At 46.2% G+C, this 17,971-nt stretch overlaps 1 protein-coding gene across 4 annotated transcripts in view; it reads left to right on the top strand.

The window, feature by feature from the left end:
- LOC147729489 (apolipoprotein L3-like) overlaps positions 1-17,609 on the top strand; it is a 205,446-nt gene extending 187,837 nt beyond the window's left edge. For all 4 annotated transcript variants that reach the window (XM_086954355.1, XM_086954358.1, XM_086954357.1 and 1 more), the window contains one exon: positions 15,644-17,609. In XM_086954355.1, the coding sequence (XP_086810481.1) occupies positions 15,644-16,391 (748 nt within the window). In that variant the 3' untranslated portion in view covers positions 16,392-17,609. The remainder of the gene's footprint in view (positions 1-15,643) is intronic.
- The last annotated feature ends 362 nt before the right edge of the window (positions 17,610-17,971 follow it).

Genomic DNA, 17,971 nt, shown 5'->3' with positions numbered 1-17,971 from the left:
TTATCGTGTTCTTCATCTGATTTGCCAAAGACCAGGATATCATCGTGTAGTTCAAACTGTTTTTGATTGGTCTAATGATCTGCCTGATCGTTTCCTGGAAGATCTCTGCTGCTGACGGTATTCCAAAGCTTAGTCTTTTGTAACGAAATAGGCCTAGGTGTGTTGAGAAGGTCGTTATGTATCTGGATTGCTGGTCCAGCTCCAGTTGGTGGTATCCCTTGCATAGGTCTAGCTTTGAAAATTTTCTCATTCTTGTCAGGCAACTTATCATGTCATCTAGATGTGGCCCCGGATGTCGTTCTCGTTCAATAGCTGTGTTGGGGATTCTCATGTCCACACATATTCTAATTTGTGCAGTGTCCTTTTTTGGTACAGCCACTATTGGGGACACCCATGGCGTTGGCCCTTCCGCTGGCTCAATGATGTCCTGTTCTAGTAGTGCCTTTATTTCTTCCTCCACCTGAGGTTGTAGATGAATGGGTACCCTTCGGTGATGCTGGGCGACTGGTCTGACTGATTCATTTATGTGCAGAGTTATTTGTCGTCCTTTCAGCTTTCCAAGTCCTTTCGTTAACTTTGGGTACTCTTGTAATATGTTTTCTTTGTCCGACACATGATACATCATCTTTAATAGGCCCATGATTTTCGCTGTTACATTGCTCAATAGACATGGTGCGGGAATGTCTCCTCGTAGCACATGTATTTCTTCTGTGACGGTCTTGCCCTTATGTGTCATGGTGTCCGTGAATTTTTCCATGTTTGTTACTGGATTTTGTGCACCCCAGGTAAACACTCTTATATTTGATCGTTGTAGCGGTGGTTTCCTCTTCATTTTATCATATTCTGTGGCACACATAATGTTACACGTGGCCCCACTGTCCAGCACAAATTCTGTTTGGTGAGGTCCTACGTCGATGGTCACCCAGTCCGTCTTCTTTATTGATTTCCTATCCACTAATCTGATGTGCTCTTCCTCATACCCTTCGTCCGTGGACATGAGGTATAGGCGTTCCACCTTCCCTGTTGTTTCTTCTTCTTCCTCTTCTCCCGACTCCAGCGACGAGCTCCTGGTAGTCGCTTCCATGTGCCGTACATGTCTGTTTGTTGTTGTTCTTGGTCACCCTGGTCTTCCTCGTCCATTTTTTTATTGCATTCCTTGGCACATGGTGGCAAAATGGTTGCTTCTGTTGCATTTTCTGCATGTTTGGCCAAATGCTGGACATGTTCCTCGGTGTGGAAATTCCAGACCGCATCTGTAACATTGGGACCTTTGTTTCTTTGTCGCTTGTTCCTTTGATCGTCTCTTCCAATTCCCGGTGCTGCTTGTGTCCGTCATTCTGTGGACTTGCTCTTCTCTTCGGTCCATCTGTCTTGCGTGTACCATTGCCCTTGCTTCCGCTCTCGCTAGATCTAGAATCTTTTCTAGAGTGATAGGTTCTTTTAGTAGTCTTGTGCGAAATTCTGTGTCGCGACAGCCCTCTATCAGTCTTAGGCGAATGGCCTGTTCATTGTCATATTTTTCGAATTTGCAGTGAGCCACTAGCTTTCCCAGCCTTGTTGCAAAATCGTCCATTGACTCTTCCGGCTGTTGAAATGCTATGTTGAAGCTATATCTTTCAAAGTCGACGTTTCTTTGGGGGTCGAACTTGGTTGTTAGACATTTTATTAGCTTTTCGTATGTTTCTGTTTCGCTCTTTGGCAGTGTTATCAGGAGGTCATCCACCTCATCCCCCACTAGATTTAGAAATAGTCCTAGTTTCTTTCCTTCTACTACATCTGTCGCCTCCATGTATCGCTCAAACTTCACAATCCACTTTTCCCATCTTATTCCCACTTGTGGCTCTGATACACTGAAAGGCATTGGTCTGCGATACTGTGCACTTTGCTTTGTTTCAGGCATTTTGCTTTCTTTCCTTTTGTTGCCTTTGTATGTATTTTATTTCTGATCTTTTTGTTACTTTCTTCTTGTTTCTTCTTATTTTATCTTTTATTGCTAGTTATTTCTTGTTGTAGGAGTATTTCTCCTTGTTTTCTGCTCCTTTATTCTTTTCTTTTCTTCCTTTTCTGCTTCCTTTCGTTTTGCCTGCCCTTTTAATGGCTGCCCTGGGTCTTCTCTTGTTGTTTTTCTATTCTGTCCCAGTTAAGATGGCCGCCCGTGTTCCCGCGAGATTTCGCGATCGAAATCTCGCTTTTCCTGACTTTAAGATGGCCGCCGCGTTGGTGCCGCGTTGGTGCCGCGTTCCTATTGGCTGTCCTGCCTGATCTTACTTCGCGCTTGAGTTTTCGAGCGCGATCCCCTCGCGCTTCTGTTCGGCACTGGTGCTGCTCTTGGGCGCTTCTTACCGCGCTTTCTTGACTCTTGTAGGACGCTGATCGGGGTGGGCTCCTGTCTAGCTCCTTGCGTCTCCGTTTAGCTTCCTCGATGTTTTCCATGCACGACGGATACTTCACGCATGTTGTGGTGATTCTTTCCCTTCGTCGCCAGATGTCGTGTAGTTGTGGGCACAATCATCAGAGACTCACAGGACACCAAACGGAGGTTAGATACTTTCTTTATTTGTTGCTCTGGCCCTGCCTGTCTCAGCACGTCTGTCCTCGTCCTCAGTCTGCCGTCCTCTGTCCACTTCCTGTCCCCTACAGGATGTCGTGTCCAGTGACCTGGTCACTGCCCTGTGACCCACAGGGTCCTAGTGCCCTACGTCAGTGGTCACTACAGGCGCGACGGCGCCTTCCGACTTTGCTCCCTCCTGGGACAGCCCACAGGATGTGACCCACCCTGGGGGCATTTATGATGTGCTTCGTCGTCGGTATTCTTAGGGGTCAAAGGTCACCTTTCTTCCGGTGGCTATTTCTCAGCCCCTGGGGGTCCGATCTGCCCCATTTGCCTGTTTTCTTGCTCCGGTGGCACCCCCAGCCTCTGGGAGTACTTTTCTTTGCCCTCCTGGTCTACAAAAGGGTGCATTCTGCAGGGAGCGGTCTTCACTGGCTCCCTGCGCCTCTCTTCTCCCTGGGCAGAGGCCCCTGCTTCTGCGCACCAGCCCTGGGCTCTTCTTTTGGCGCTGCTAGGGCCCAGGGGGGCAGTCAGGGTGTTCCTCCTTCCAACTGCCCATTGCCCATTGCCAGAATCCAGCACCTTCCGCCTCAGCAGACCACACCCCAGAGAGAGCTTCTTTTCCTGTGCAACTGTTAAAAGTTGAGTAGGGGGCTGGCAGGAATTCTCTGTTTGTCCGCGCGGTGCCTGTGAGGAAAATTAAATTTTGGTCATGATGTGTTCCCTAGCGCGTACCCCACCGACTCCATGTACCAGCTTAAAGTGCATGTAACTTCCCTCCTGTGCCAGCTATGAAGACGCAAATACATTTGCGTCCAACGTTAACTTGTCCTCTTTCAGATCCACCATGAATGGATTATATAGCCCGTTCCTAAGTATGCTATGCCACCGTCTTTTTGTAGTACACTTTTCTCTTTTTCCTGCTCTAGCCAGAGTAGGCCCTGAATTCCTGCCATCTGAACCTCTTTTGTGGCTCCTGGCTCTGCCCAGGCTACCTCTGTACTCGTGAACTCTGTCCTACTTTCAGCGCGGCCCCTCGCGCTCAGCTCAAGCCTGCTTTCTGCCAAGACTGACTATAACCTTCGAGTTATCTGTTCCGCTCCCCGAGAATACATTCCTGCCTACTAGATCCTGTAAACATCCTCTCCAGCTGCAGAGCCAAAGGGCCGATCTGTCTTAATGCAAGTAATTCATAGCCTCCGTTGCCATGCTTCCATGGAAGGCCCCGTGCCCCCACGCTTCACATGTAGACACTTAGGCGCTCATACACGCATCCACAGTTAGCATAGAGTAGCTTCTGCCCTAGAGACCTTTCCGCCCAGATAGTATAGTTCCTAAACATCAGATATCAGATATGATAGAAGTACAAGTTGATCTGACATGCCAGACTTCTGTCTCTTTCCGTCAGTGTAAATGTCAAGTCCCCTGCACCCCGTCAATCACACGTCATGCAGCTGCGCGCGCATTCAAGCTTCCGATTTCTGCTGACATTGCAACATTCTGTTAGCACCACCCCTTGGTGCCACCCACTTGCGTCACCTATCAGTGACGTTTCTAGCACACACCTCTAGTTCACGCCTAGTTTACGCCTCTTGATGATGTACTAGTACCACGTGTATACTGTTATCTTGTCTTCTCTCAGCTGTTACGCCTCTTACATTGATTCCTATGTATAAATCAAGTATATAAGCTATGTATTGATAATAAACTTGAGCGCTCTATCCCTTCTGACACCCCTGTGGTGGTCAGAACATGATATCCTGATTCCTTTATGAGGAATAAAACCCTTAGAAACTCTAACACCACGGACTCTGTTTTCTTTCCTTCTGATTGAGTTATTATTGATTAAGTACTTACCTGCATAGAAATTAAGAGAGTAAATTAATTATTTACGTCATTTTGGCGCCCGAACAGGGACCCCTCCCCCACCTCACGCGCCGGTTGGTGCGTTGCATACTGTGTCCCCTGCCATCAGTTAGACGGACTACACGTGTACTGGCAGGATTTCCTGCATCCCCCTCTGACCCACGGAGGTGACGAAGACTGCGATCAGTGCCCAGACGAGGCGGTGAGGAGTGCGGAGGATCCCGACCAGAGCCCAGCCGAAAGAAGCAAGGTCCGAGGTGTGAAGAGGCCCACCAGTTTTCCGAAGTTTTCCGAAGTTTCCGAAGTTTTCCGAAGTTTTCCGAAGTTCCGAGTCGAGCCCAGTCGAGTTTTCCGAGGCCTTCTGTTTCCGTGCTTCCCGGTGAGTACCATTGCTGGGTCGTATCTAGACGGGTTTGGGTACGCAAGTCCGGTCTGCACTGTTTTTTGGCAGTGTATCTGTACTGTTTAGCAGTATATCAAGTATTCCGAATTTCTGCACTGTTACAGCAGTGTATCCGTACTGTTGAGCGGTACATCTAGTATAGGGGGTAGTCATCTATGTCTACAATGTGTTATGTGATTAATGTTGTGGTATGAATGTGACTGTTCAAACGTGTATTATTGTGTTTCTCGTATAATCTAGCTGTCAAAAGTATTAAGGAATAAAGGTCTGACGCAGTAATAAGTAAGCAAGATGCCGTTCTTTAACAAGTTAAAACAGATAGGAACCAGGAAAGGGTTACTGGAGGAAGAAATTCCTATCCCCCCTAGGGACACTCCAGGCAATTTTATGTATCAAAAACACGGCATAGATGCCATATTATATCTAGATTTATGGGCCGATTATACCAAACACCTAGACGAAAGACACAGATGGCCTGTCACTGGAACGTGGGATGCCGAGTGCATCATGAGGGTAGAAGAAGCATTATGGAAAAAGAAAGCCAGACAATCTCAGAAGGACGCCATAGAGTTTTGGCGTAAGGAATCACGTAAGCGTGCTGACAAAGCACTCCGTAGAGAAGACAGACTTAAAGAATCAGATAAAGAGCAAGAAAACGAATTAGTTACTGAAGGGATCCGAGTAAAAACAGAACAAATAGACCGTGCCCGAAATAATCTTGTAAATGGTATGTATCTTGCCGCAGATGGCACATCTGAAACTGAATCCGAAATACCGAAAAACTTACCGACACCATTAGTCCCAACTAAAGTGATGCATAAAACTACTAAAGACATATTCCTAAATTCATATCTAGAGGATGTAGTACCAGCTTACACCAATCTGCCTGTTCGTGCCCTGCCTACTGACAGGGATGGGGGCGGCACTGCGCCCCCAGATAATGTTCCGCCGGTACCACGACAGACCTCCCCTGTTCCGCCAGCTCCGCCACTTCCCCCACTCAAAACGGACCTACCGAAACCAGTCCTACCTGATCTTACTAAACGACAAATTCAAGTTCAAATCCAGACTCCGCGAAGAGATAATGCCCAAGCATCCGCCTCAGGAGGTGCGACAGCGGGTCTACAGACCCCGCCACCGACACACAGATTGCATTTAAGGGACACGCAGAATCCTTTCCAGTCTCCCTACTCATCCCGGCTTGACGCATTCAAAGATAGGATGTCAGTTTGTAGATATGATCCGGTACCCGGAAAAGACGATTTGATGGTATTAGCATCACTCCGATTAAGATCTGCCACCGATAACTTGCTATGCTATGTAGGAATGCAGGAAATTCTCGACAGACTATACAAGTTCATACTGACAGGGAAAGACCCCGAAAGTGTTAAAGCTGCCATGCATAAACAGAAAGTTGACGTTCAAGCACAGATATTACGATTTTTCATAAATTTTGTGATAAGAGAACGAGACAGGCCTGGGACAGATCAAAGTGAATTAGACGCATTGAACAAGTGGGGTCAAAATATAGCAGACGCAAGGCATGATAAAGGGACTTGTATAGCCAGTATGTCACAGAAAATAAGAAAGGCAGTATTGACAGCACACCAGGAAGAGAATGATAAAACTTCCTCAGAGGAGGAAGAGGAACAAGAAACATCAGGAAAAGCATCAGGAAAATCTACAGATACTATAGCGTATGTAGGTAGGGGAGCCTACCTTAGGAAGGGTGTCCGTCCAGAAAGTAAGAGAGTCTTTCTCTCTGAGTTAACAAATCCGAATTCTTCTGAACATCAGTTCCAGGAAACTGATAAAAGGCTTCGAGACCGAATGGGGTACCATGTACTGAACTCTATGGACGAACAGGAATTAGCTCGGTCAGCTGTATTATGGGCCGAAAACCCAGACATGTATAATGATGACACGTTAGTACAGACATTCTTGAACCTTTCCCCGGAAGAGCAGAAAATAGCAGGTGTATATATGATTCAGCACCTCCTCATCAAGTTCAGAAATCGTCATTCTGATCCAGGTCCCTTACACGAGACATTAGAAGCACTACTCATGGATAGATGGAGAGGTTTTAGTACCAAATTAATACAGATAATTCTAGAGCAACGACGTAAGTATTACAACTTCCTAAGCTCTGAATATGTTCCCGCCCCGCCTCCAGAAAGAAAAACGTACCACATGCAATGCGGTGGTGGCATTGAAAGTCAGAATCCCTTACGAGAAGTACACCCAGTTATGGGTACGGACCAACGCTTGAAGCGTGTGTATGTTCACACACCACTGACTAAGTTAGAACTGTTAGAAATGAAGAAATTAGTTCCGTGCCATGATAAAGACCCTGCAGGTTTTCACAGAGAGCTCAAGGACATGTTACTAATGGGAGATTACACGTATGATGATATTACGAAAATGTTGAAAGTACTGTTGCCCACGGGCATTTACGAGAAATTAAAGGAAAAGGATTGGGAGGTGGGAGAGTCAAAGATAGCATGGGCGGAAATAGAAGACGAAGAAAGCAAACGAGTCCCAGGGTTAGGCCTTGGGGATCTGACTAAAGCATTACCAGGTTTAATCGTACAGGTTTTGCCAAGATTATTGACAACTAGAAAGGAAGATTGGGACGCAATCTCGTCCTGTAAACAGAAACAAGATGAAGATACTAGTGACTTTTATTCACGATTTGAGAAATGTTTCATCATAAACAGTGGTCTAAAAACTAGTAGCGAGTCATATCCACACCTTTTTGTAACAAAATTAGTAGAGAACGCCCTACCACTAGTTAAAAATAGAGTGTACAAGGTTGAAAGTACTTGGCAGGCAAATACGCCATCACAGATGTTACAAATGTTACAATATCACCAGAACAGAATTAGGGAAGAACAAGATCAGGAACAGAAACGTATGAAAGACACGAAAATGAAAATGTTAGTAGCTCAGACAATTCCAGCCGAGGGTCATAGAAAAGGTGGGGCCCAGACCAATCATTCTGCCGCTCCCGTTAAAGGGACATGTAATTATTGCAAGCAGCCAGGTCACTACGTACATGAATGTCCAGTCCTGAAACATAACATCGAGACAGGTAAAACTAAAGAAAGACCGCGTCCGCCTAGACATGAACAGGGTCATCAACAGACCTCACAGAACGAACAGCCAATGCAGAATACACAGCCTATGCATGATCAGTCCCATACAGTACAGACCGTAGCAGTACCACAGCCACAGCATGCTCAGACACAGCCCGCTGCCGCAACCCGGCAAGTTTCACAACAGATGTACCAGTATGCCCAGTCGGCATATCCAGATTATCAGCGATATACATGAAACAGCCTAGAGAGGGAAGGTGATTTGCCTCTTATTGAAATTCCTGTAGATCAAGAAGGTCCTTATGTACATAGTCACGTATTAGGAAAAGACAGAAAGTTTTTAATTGACACAGGGGCAAGTCGCACTACTATAAGTCATAATGAAGTTCCAGGGGCACCCCTCTCAGGCTCACAGAATGTTTCCCTTGGTTTTTCAGGACAGCCTATTGTAAATGAAGTGTCAGAACCAGTACCACTAGCTGTGGGTCCATTATCTCGAGTTACAGATTTGTTACTTACGAAATCATGTCCAGAAAATCTGTTAGGAATTAAAACACTGAAGGCTCTAGGAGCTATCATATGCTGTTCCCCGGAAGGAGTCAGACTCTTTCTACGGGATTTCAAGGGTCATTACGTTTTACGTGACTTTGATGTCAGATTGAAAAATGTACCAGACCACTTATGGGCAAAAGGCCCAGCTGATGTAGGTTGTATGCATATCACTCCATATCGTGTTACACTCAAGACAGGAGTTGTTCTACCCAGAATCAGACAATACAAGTTACCACCCGATGCTGTAGTGGCTTTACTGAAAATAATTGAAGAGCTTATTGCCCAAGGAGTGGTCGTAGAGACCGACTCCAATATCTGTAATTCACCCATCATTCCAATTCTTAAACGTACAGACCGCAATGCACCGCCAGTATATCGGCTGGTGATTGACCTTCGAGAACTGAACAAATGTATTGTACCACAGTACCCTGTGGTCCCTGATATCTCCTCCCTATTGACGGCTATTGATTCAGAAGCAACGTTCTTTACTGTAATCGATCTCAAGAACGCTTTCTTCAGTGTACCTATTGACCCGGAGAGCCAATATCTCTTCGGATTCAGTTTAAATGGACGAAGTTTCAAATTTTCCCGCGCACCTCAAGGATTTACAGAAAGCCCCAGCATCTATAGTCAAGCACTGAAAAGACAACTAGATTGTATTCAAATGCCAGTTAATACCGCCTTACTACAGTACGTCGATGATCTACTAATCACCGCACGAAGTGAGCCCGAATGTGAACAAGCATCACTAACAGTTTTGCATTTCCTGGCCGACAAGGGACACAAGGTGTCCCCTTCAAAGCTCCAATTCTGTGTTCAGCAAGTTGTGTACCTGGGTCACTTGCTGTCCAAAGTGGGGAGACAGCTCACTCCCGATCGCATTCAATTAATTGTAAACATGCCACAACCCCAGACACAAAAGGAAGTGCGGGCCTTCATAGGCCTCACCTCGTACTGCAGACAATGGATTCCTCAATATGCCTTTCTAGCTAAACCACTCATTCAGTTAACGACTCAGGAGGCAGCGACTTCGACTGTCCTCCCTTGGACTCAGGAACACACACAAGCCTTTGAGGAACTAAAGAAAGCTTTATGCCAAGCACCAGTTTTAGCGACACCATGTTACAGCAAACCGTTTACACTTTTTGTTACAGAACGTGACGGCACAGCGTTGTCTGTCCTCACTCAAGATCAAGCAGGTTCACATAAGCCTTGTGCTTATTTTTCAAGTACATTGGATTCAGTAGCCCAGGCACTCCCTGCATGCTTAAAGTCAGTAGCAGCAACAGCATTAGCAATCAGACAAAGCGACTCAATTGTTTTAGGTCATCAGTTAACAGTACAAGTTCCACATTCTGTAGAGGTTCTGTTAAACAGAACCCAGACTCAACATTTGACTATAGCACGACTTACAGGTTACGAATTGACATTATTCCAGCCACACATAGAAATCAGACGCTGCAGTATCTTGAACCCAGCGACATTGTTACCTACAGTTATGACAGATCCAGCTCCACATGATTGTATAGAGATCATTAATGCAGTAACAAAGCCCAGACGAGATTTAACAGATGTTCCATTGACAAATCCAGACCTGACACTTTATGTGGATGGTTCATGCATGAGAACAAGTACAGGAGAGTTAGTGGCCGCATATGCCGTGACCACTGAAACTGAAGTTAAAGAAACACACCGTATTGATACACTGTCTGCTCAAGCGGCAGAGCTCATCGCTCTGACCCGAGCCTGTATACTAGCCAAGAACAGAAATGTTAACATATACACTGATTCCCGTTATGCGTTCGGAGTCGTACACGACTTCGGCATGCTCTGGCAGGAACGAGGTTTCCTGACCTCTCATGGTACAAAGATACAACATGGTCCACTCATTCAAGCATTGTTAGAAGCAATACATCTGCCTTCAGGCATATCCGTCATGAAGTGCAAAGCACATACTAAAGTCACAGATTCTGTTTCCCAGGGTAACGACCTGGCAGATCAGACAGCAAAACATACAGCACTGACTCACACTCAGACAACTGATACGATAAAGACAACAGATCCGACAAACTGCATGAAAGTCAGAGATCCCACACTAGATGTTATTGACATTCAGACACATGCTACTCCAGAAGAAATAAAGAAGTGGATTGAACTAGGAGGGATCCAGACAGATCAAGGTTGGATGACGAAGGGAAAATCTATATGGTTTCTCCCTGACTCTATGGTTCAAGTCATGATAAATACAGCACATAGTCCTGCTCACCTAGGAGAGAAAGCAATGCTAGACAGTTTGCAAAATCTCTGGTACAATAAACACTTACGAGCAGCAGCAAAACAGAAAGTGCGTACTTGCATGATCTGTTGTCAGTTCAATCCAGGTAAAAGCGTCCCTGTAGAGCAAGGTGGATTCCATCCTCCCGATCACCCTTTTGAAGTCCTCCAGATGGATTATATCCAGATGGACCGTTGTCGAGGATTTAAATATGTTCTCGTAATTGTCTGTGCTCTGTCCCGCTGGACCGAAGCATACCCAGTCCCAGATTACACTGCTCCGACCACTGCCAAACAGTTGGTTCGTGAATTTTTCCCACGGTACGGCTTGCCTCGTGTCGTGTACTCAGATAACGGTCAGCCATTCTCGTCTGCCCTAATGAAAGAAGTTTCCTTGTTATTGGGATTCCAGTGGAAGTTCCATTGTGTCCGACATCCAGAAGCAGCAGGCCTTGTAGAAAGGCATAATCAGACATTAAAGATCCGCCTTGCCAAAATATGTCAGGAAAAAGGGGTCGACTGGATAGTCGCCCTGCCAGTGGCACTATTCTATATGAGAATGGTCGCCCATTCGAGATCAGGGCTATCTCCGTACGAAGTGGTCTTTGGCAGACCACCGAATATGTGGGGGACGCCCATTCCTAAAAAGATAACCGATGTTGATTCTAATATGTTGACAGATTACCTTGCCTCCTTGATGTCTGCACTCCAATCATGTCGTTCACAGGTTGCCGCAGCCTTCCCTGACAACACCGATGTGAAACCGCATGACGTCCGCCCCGGGGACGTTGTCCTTGTCCGCAACTTCGACAGGAAAAGTCCATTGGAGCCCCGCTGGAAGTCTCCGAAGACCGTTCTTCTAACTACAAAGACCGCAGTCAAGTTGGAAGGCAGAAAGGGGTGGGTCCACCTAAGCCATATCAAAACATTCCCAGGACTGAAACCGGAACAAGACACACCCACCCCCACCAAAGACTGTGATAACAAAGACTTTACCGAAGTCAAAAGAGAAAAGACTCCTCAAGAACAATACCGCATGAAATTACGATCTAGCAAGTCAGACAGTTTAATTGTTTAAGTCCTCCCCTAGGTGAATCGGTTAAATAGTTTCTGACATGTATCCCCTAGATCGAGTTAGAGAGAGAGAAGAAAAGAAAAGAACATATTGCAAATCACTTCGTAGTCACTGCATAGTGACACTAATAATTATGTTTATTCTCAGTATTTTAATCATTGTTGCTAGCATCCTGTTACCTATCTACTATCCTATTTTCAAGCGTGAACAATCTGCTTACAATGTCTCTGCTGAACACACTTTTAGTGAGTTACCTCCTCATGAGCTTTCCTACAGACTCGCGCTGCGCAACAATACATTCATTAGTATGTTACATCATTCTCATCAAACTAACAATGCTACAAATTGCTGGATATGTGGCCGACTCCCTCCCTACCAGAATTACAAGGGAGCCCTGCCTCTCTTTCCGTATCCGTTCACTCACAATGGCTCCTGCGGAGCATGGTTTAAGATAATTAATTCTTTAGATCCTGACATCGCTGTTTTCGATGGGGGTTGGGTTTGGGGAAACCTGAACTTGGTCCTGCTCGATGTCTGTTACCCGGATAAGGAGGGACTTCCCATTAGAATAGGAACTGATCTAGAAAATGAAGTATATGGATTAGGTAATTATACAATTAGCCTTATGATTCTTACTGTCGAATCCGAAGCTGCACCAGTTCTGCCCATTATGTCAGTACTACCAGTCACTGGTGAATTATGTATCAAGAAGAAAGGTTCAGTACACTTAGGTCATAGTAAATGCACTACTGTGGTCGAATTCAGTGATGATGGAAAATCATCTTTCAAAGCTATCAGTCATTCTTACTTTGTGTGTGGTCATACCGCATACATTCGTCTACCTCCAGATTGGGATGGTACCTGTTACATTGCATTCCTCCTACCACCTGTTTTTCTAGCTCCTTCTGATTACCATAGAAATAGCAATCTAGTAAAGAATAGACCCAGAAGAGATGCCCCCCTTGTCGACTACACAGAAACGGCATGGGAACAGTACACTGATTTTAATAAAGGATTCTTTTTCTTTTTAGGCCCTGTCCAGAATAGTAAATTAATACGCAGATTAACTAGAACACTTGAAGCAGTAGTAAATGAAACTACCTCCGCCCTAGGTAACTTAACAGAAGAGCAGTCCGCTATGCGGGTTGTTGTCCTTCAGAATCGTCTTGTAATTGACGTCATCTTGGCAGATAGAGGTGGAGCCTGTAAGGTCATCGGGTCAAGCTGCTGTGTTTTCATCCCACAAAATGCACCATCTGTATATCAAGCTATCACCCGTCTCCATAAGATTGCAAATCAGATACATCAGACTCCAGGCACCTGGACTTGGTCCGGTTGGTTCTGGACAACGTTAACAGCTTGGGGATGGAAGATCCTATCCTTCCTAGGCATTGGCCTAGTCCTAGTATTCAGTTGCTGCCTGTGCCTGCAGTGTGGGCCAGCGATTTGTGGACTGTGTGCCACCTCTTGTATTGAACATTCCAGTTTTCATTCAAAACGTAACCGAAAGAAAGAAGAACAAATGATGTTACAAGAACAGACTGATCGATTCATGAGGATCGATATTTCATGAAGGGTCCGTAGGGAACAAGGAGGGAATGAGGAAAATTAAATTTTGGTCATGATGTGTTCCCTAGCGCGTACCCCACCGACTCCATGTACCAGCTTAAAGTGCATGTAACTTCCCTCCTGTGCCAGCTATGAAGACGCAAATACATTTGCGTCCAACGTTAACTTGTCCTCTTTCAGATCCACCATGAATGGATTATATAGCCCGTTCCTAAGTATGCTATGCCACCGTCTTTTTGTAGTACACTTTTCTCTTTTTCCTGCTCTAGCCAGAGTAGGCCCTGAATTCCTGCCATCTGAACCTCTTTTGTGGCTCCTGGCTCTGCCCAGGCTACCTCTGTACTCGTGAACTCTGTCCTACTTTCAGCGCGGCCCCTCGCGCTCAGCTCAAGCCTGCTTTCTGCCAAGACTGACTATAACCTTCGAGTTATCTGTTCCGCTCCCCGAGAATACATTCCTGCCTACTAGATCCTGTAAACATCCTCTCCAGCTGCAGAGCCAAAGGGCCGATCTGTCTTAATGCAAGTAATTCATAGCCTCCGTTGCCATGCTTCCATGGAAGGCCCCGTGCCCCCACGCTTCACATGTAGACACTTAGGCGCTCATACACGCATCCACAGTTAGCATAGAGTAGCTTCTGCCCTAGAGACCTTTCCGCCCAGATAGTATAGTTCCTAAACATCAGATATCAGATATGATAGAAGTACAAGTTGATCTGACATGCCAGACTTCTGTCTCTTTCCGTCAGTGTAAATGTCAAGTTCCCTGCACCCCGTCAATCACACGTCATGCAGCTGCGCGCGCATTCAAGCTTCCGATTTCTGCTGACATTGCAACATTCTGTTAGCACCACCCCTTGGTGCCACCCACTTGCGTCACCTATCAGTGACGTTTCTAGCACACACCTCTAGTTCACGCCTAGTTTACGCCTCTTGATGATGTACTAGTACCACGTGTATACTGTTATCTTGTCTTCTCTCAGCTGTTACGCCTCTTACATTGATTCCTATGTATAAATCAAGTATATAAGCTATGTATTGATAATAAACTTGAGCGCTCTATCCCTTCTGACACCCCTGTGGTGGTCAGAACATGATATCCTGATTCCTTTATGAGGAATAAAACCCTTTGAAACTCTAACACCACGGACTCTGTTTTCTTTCCTTCTGATTGAGTTATTATTGATTAAGTACTTACCTGCATAGAAATTAAGAGAGTAAATTAATTATTTACGTCACCTGCCATGTTGCACCTTGAAATGCCGGGGGTACCATAGGTACCCCCCCATGTGCACCCCCCGGACTCCCAGGGGGCCCGCAACGGGCCCCCGCAGGGAGTCTCTGCATGCCTTTCCGTGGCGGCATTGCCACCACGGAAAAGCATGTCAGGAAGGTCATCTTAATATGGCTGGCTATGTCTGATAGACACCGCCACCGTATTATTCCTTTTCCGCCCCGACCGCAAGACGACTGGGGCGGAAAAGCGGCAGACAGTCTTTCTGTCCGCAGATGTCCCCCCCGCCATCCTAATATGGCAGGGGGTCTTTAGTGCAACGATGTCGGGCGGATTGCCCCCGCCAGGCTGGTGGTGGCTACCGCCAGCCTGGCGGGGGCAATCCGCCCGACATTGTAATGGGCCCCTTTGTGTTGAATCTCCTTCTGCAGTTTTTTTTATAGCGCAAACCCCACCCATATGTATTAAAGAGCGTTACATGAGCACCAGTTAGGACTCTTTCATGGTTTTTATAGGGACATGGAAGAGTAAGCGATTGGCCCAGAATCACAGTATATTCAACCAGTGCCAAGAATTGAAGCTGGTTCCCCAGTGCCAAAGTTGAAAGAACACCACAACATTGTGAGTAGAGGGAGGGTGGCAGGCTGAAGCCAGTACAAGAACTGCATTTTCTGTCCATTTATCACAGGAATAGTGCTGAAAATTGCACCAAAAGAAAAGACACAAATTAAAAAAAGAAATTGGGGGTGGAGAAGGCACCCCCCAAGCCACCCTCAAAAACATCTGGCTTGCTCGCTTCACTTACGGCCACCACTTTCAAATTCCTCCAGCCCCCACTGCTGCTATATTGACAGCCATGGGGGTTCTTATGGGGCTGCGCCCCCGCAGCTTCACCGAGGGAGCTGATATTGTATTTCTTTTTTAAGTGACAAGACTGTGTGAGTAGTTGAAGCAGGTGATGGTCGTGGTGACATGTGACCAGCATGGAGCTTTCACTAAGCGCCTTTTGTTCCTTCTTCCAACAGGGCGGAGCTTCGGGAAAGCAAGCAAAGTCTGTACACGAACCTGGCGCAGGTGCTCCTAGAGGTGGAGAAGCTGAGAGAAACCGCAGACACACTGCAAAGAATCGCAGCCGACCTGGACACATTCCATCTTAATGCAACAAAAGCGAACTTTCTCGGGAGCTTGTGGGGTGTTTCTGGGGGAGCGCTGGCATTGGGGGGGCTGCTCCTTGCACCTTTTACAGGGGGGGCATCCCTCGTGGCAGCTGGTGCAGGACTCGGCGTCTCCACATTAGGGGGAGTCACCTCTGCAGGGGCAACTGTGGTGGATGCGATCAACAGCAAAATGGACAAAGACAAAGTAGAGGCGCTGATGAAGGAGTGTCAAACACGTCTGGAGAACATCAAACAAAAAATAGAGGTCGCCAGTCACCTGGCGGAGGAAATCAGAGATTTTGGTAACATGTTCATCGGAGTCGGCCAGGCCGGCCTGCATTTCTCCAAATTAGTGAAAACTCTCCAGGTATTAGACAGCGGCCGCCTCTTAGCCAGAGTAGCTGGTAGCACCACTGTAGTGTTCAGTGCTTTCTTCGTAGTCTTTGATGTACTTAGCCTCATACACAGCGGCAAGGAGCTCAAGAGGGGGGCCCCGAGTGAACTCGCTGGAGCCATCCGCAGGGCAGAGTGCGAGCTGCGGGCTGCGCTCACAGAGCTACAGGCACCCGAGATTGAACGCATGGTGCGAGAACTGACAGCGAGTCTTAGCCAATGACCAACCAGGGCACCTCTGCACCCCACACTCCCTCCAAGGCACCCCATTTCAGAAGATACAAAGGGCGAATCACACGAGTACTTACGAGTGAGGGAAGAGGTACTACGTACTTACCTACTCTGACAAGTCGTTGAGCGTGCTTCTGCCGTGCGTGAATATTTACATGTTTGATGTGTTCAGGCCCTGTCACACAGACGCGTAAGAGTCGTAAAGGGGTGCTATGGAGGGACTCTTTGACTTGGCTTTGTATCTTGTGCCCTTGCGGGTTGGATCTCGAGTCTTCCTTTGACAATCTGATGCTTTCTGGGTGTCGTGGTCTCACTTCCCTTCAGATGACATTCACTCCCAGGCAGAGCCAGGAGTCTGGACTCTGCTCATTGGTTAAAATACAAACCAAGCTATCAAGAGAAGGTGAGCAATATACATGGGCAATATCTTTATTATGTACGGACCACCGTCATGGTCTGTACATAATAATGATATTGACCAAACAACAAGAACGTTATTTTACACTGAAGTGACTGACTTCTAAACACTCCCAAATTTTACACTCAAAGAAACTGTGGCACAGAAGCCACTCGCCTATCTTTTTTCCACAAATAGCATAGTTTTGAGTCCACTTGTCTTGAAGAGCTGAATGAGTGCACTATGTGCAATAATACACACCTCCCAGTAAACCTCCTGTAAGATCCTGGTTTTGAGTTGAAGGAACACGCAGGACTCAGATTTAGATAGTTAAATCCAAGGTTTAATCCAAGACATAAAGAAGCACATCCAGACCTCAGCCTGAATAGGATAAACAGTTCTAGGTTTCAAAAGATACATTCTAACCCACAAGCTGTGATGTCACACATTGATGTCACAGAATGAGACATAACCAGCAGTAGAATGAGGAAGGAGAGTGTAGAGAGTAAAACAAATGCAGAATACCACACACCTTCCCCCCATAAAAGCACCCCAAAAAAACAAGGTTAAAATGTAAAAAAAATAAAAAACAAAAACAAAATCACATAATGTAATCCTTCAAATGCGAAGGTTTCTTAACAATTCTAGTAGAAGAACGTAGAGAAGAACCTCCCTCCAGACCAAGAGAAGAGCTCCCCTTCCCAACAGGATCCTTGGTCACAGACTTCTGAAAATCACACAGACCAGAAAAAACACAAACCCTATTCAAGTTCCAGATTCTGTGATCCAAGGTCTTGACAGCATTTTCAAAAACCTTAATGACCTTGATTGGCGAAGAATATTTCACCTTAGCACCAGGAAGCCTCACCACCACCAAATCCCCAACCTTCACAGGAGTGTTCTTAACAGAATGTCTGGAATCAAACTGTACCTTCCTCTCCAAACATTTTTTCTCCTCCTGCTCTCGCCAACTCAAGTCTAGCTTATGAGGGGAATCAGCATCAACGTCAGAACCAACAAAGCTTTTGCCAAAGTCTCTAACCCAAGTTGGCTCTAAAAACGTACAAGGCAGCCTACCTTTAAAAAGAACAAAAGGGGACTTGCCAGTAGAGGAATGGGGAGTAAGTCTATAACACTCAATTTTTTGCAGAACTTGCTCCTTCCAATTTAAACCT

This window comes from Lissotriton vulgaris, chromosome 2_1 (genome assembly GCF_964263255.1).
Source record: "Lissotriton vulgaris chromosome 2_1, aLisVul1.2, whole genome shotgun sequence".
NCBI classification, from domain to species: Eukaryota; Metazoa; Chordata; class Amphibia; order Caudata; family Salamandridae; genus Lissotriton; species Lissotriton vulgaris.
The sequence above is the reverse complement of the archived record's forward strand: the minus strand, read 5'-3'. Positions and strand labels throughout refer to the sequence as shown.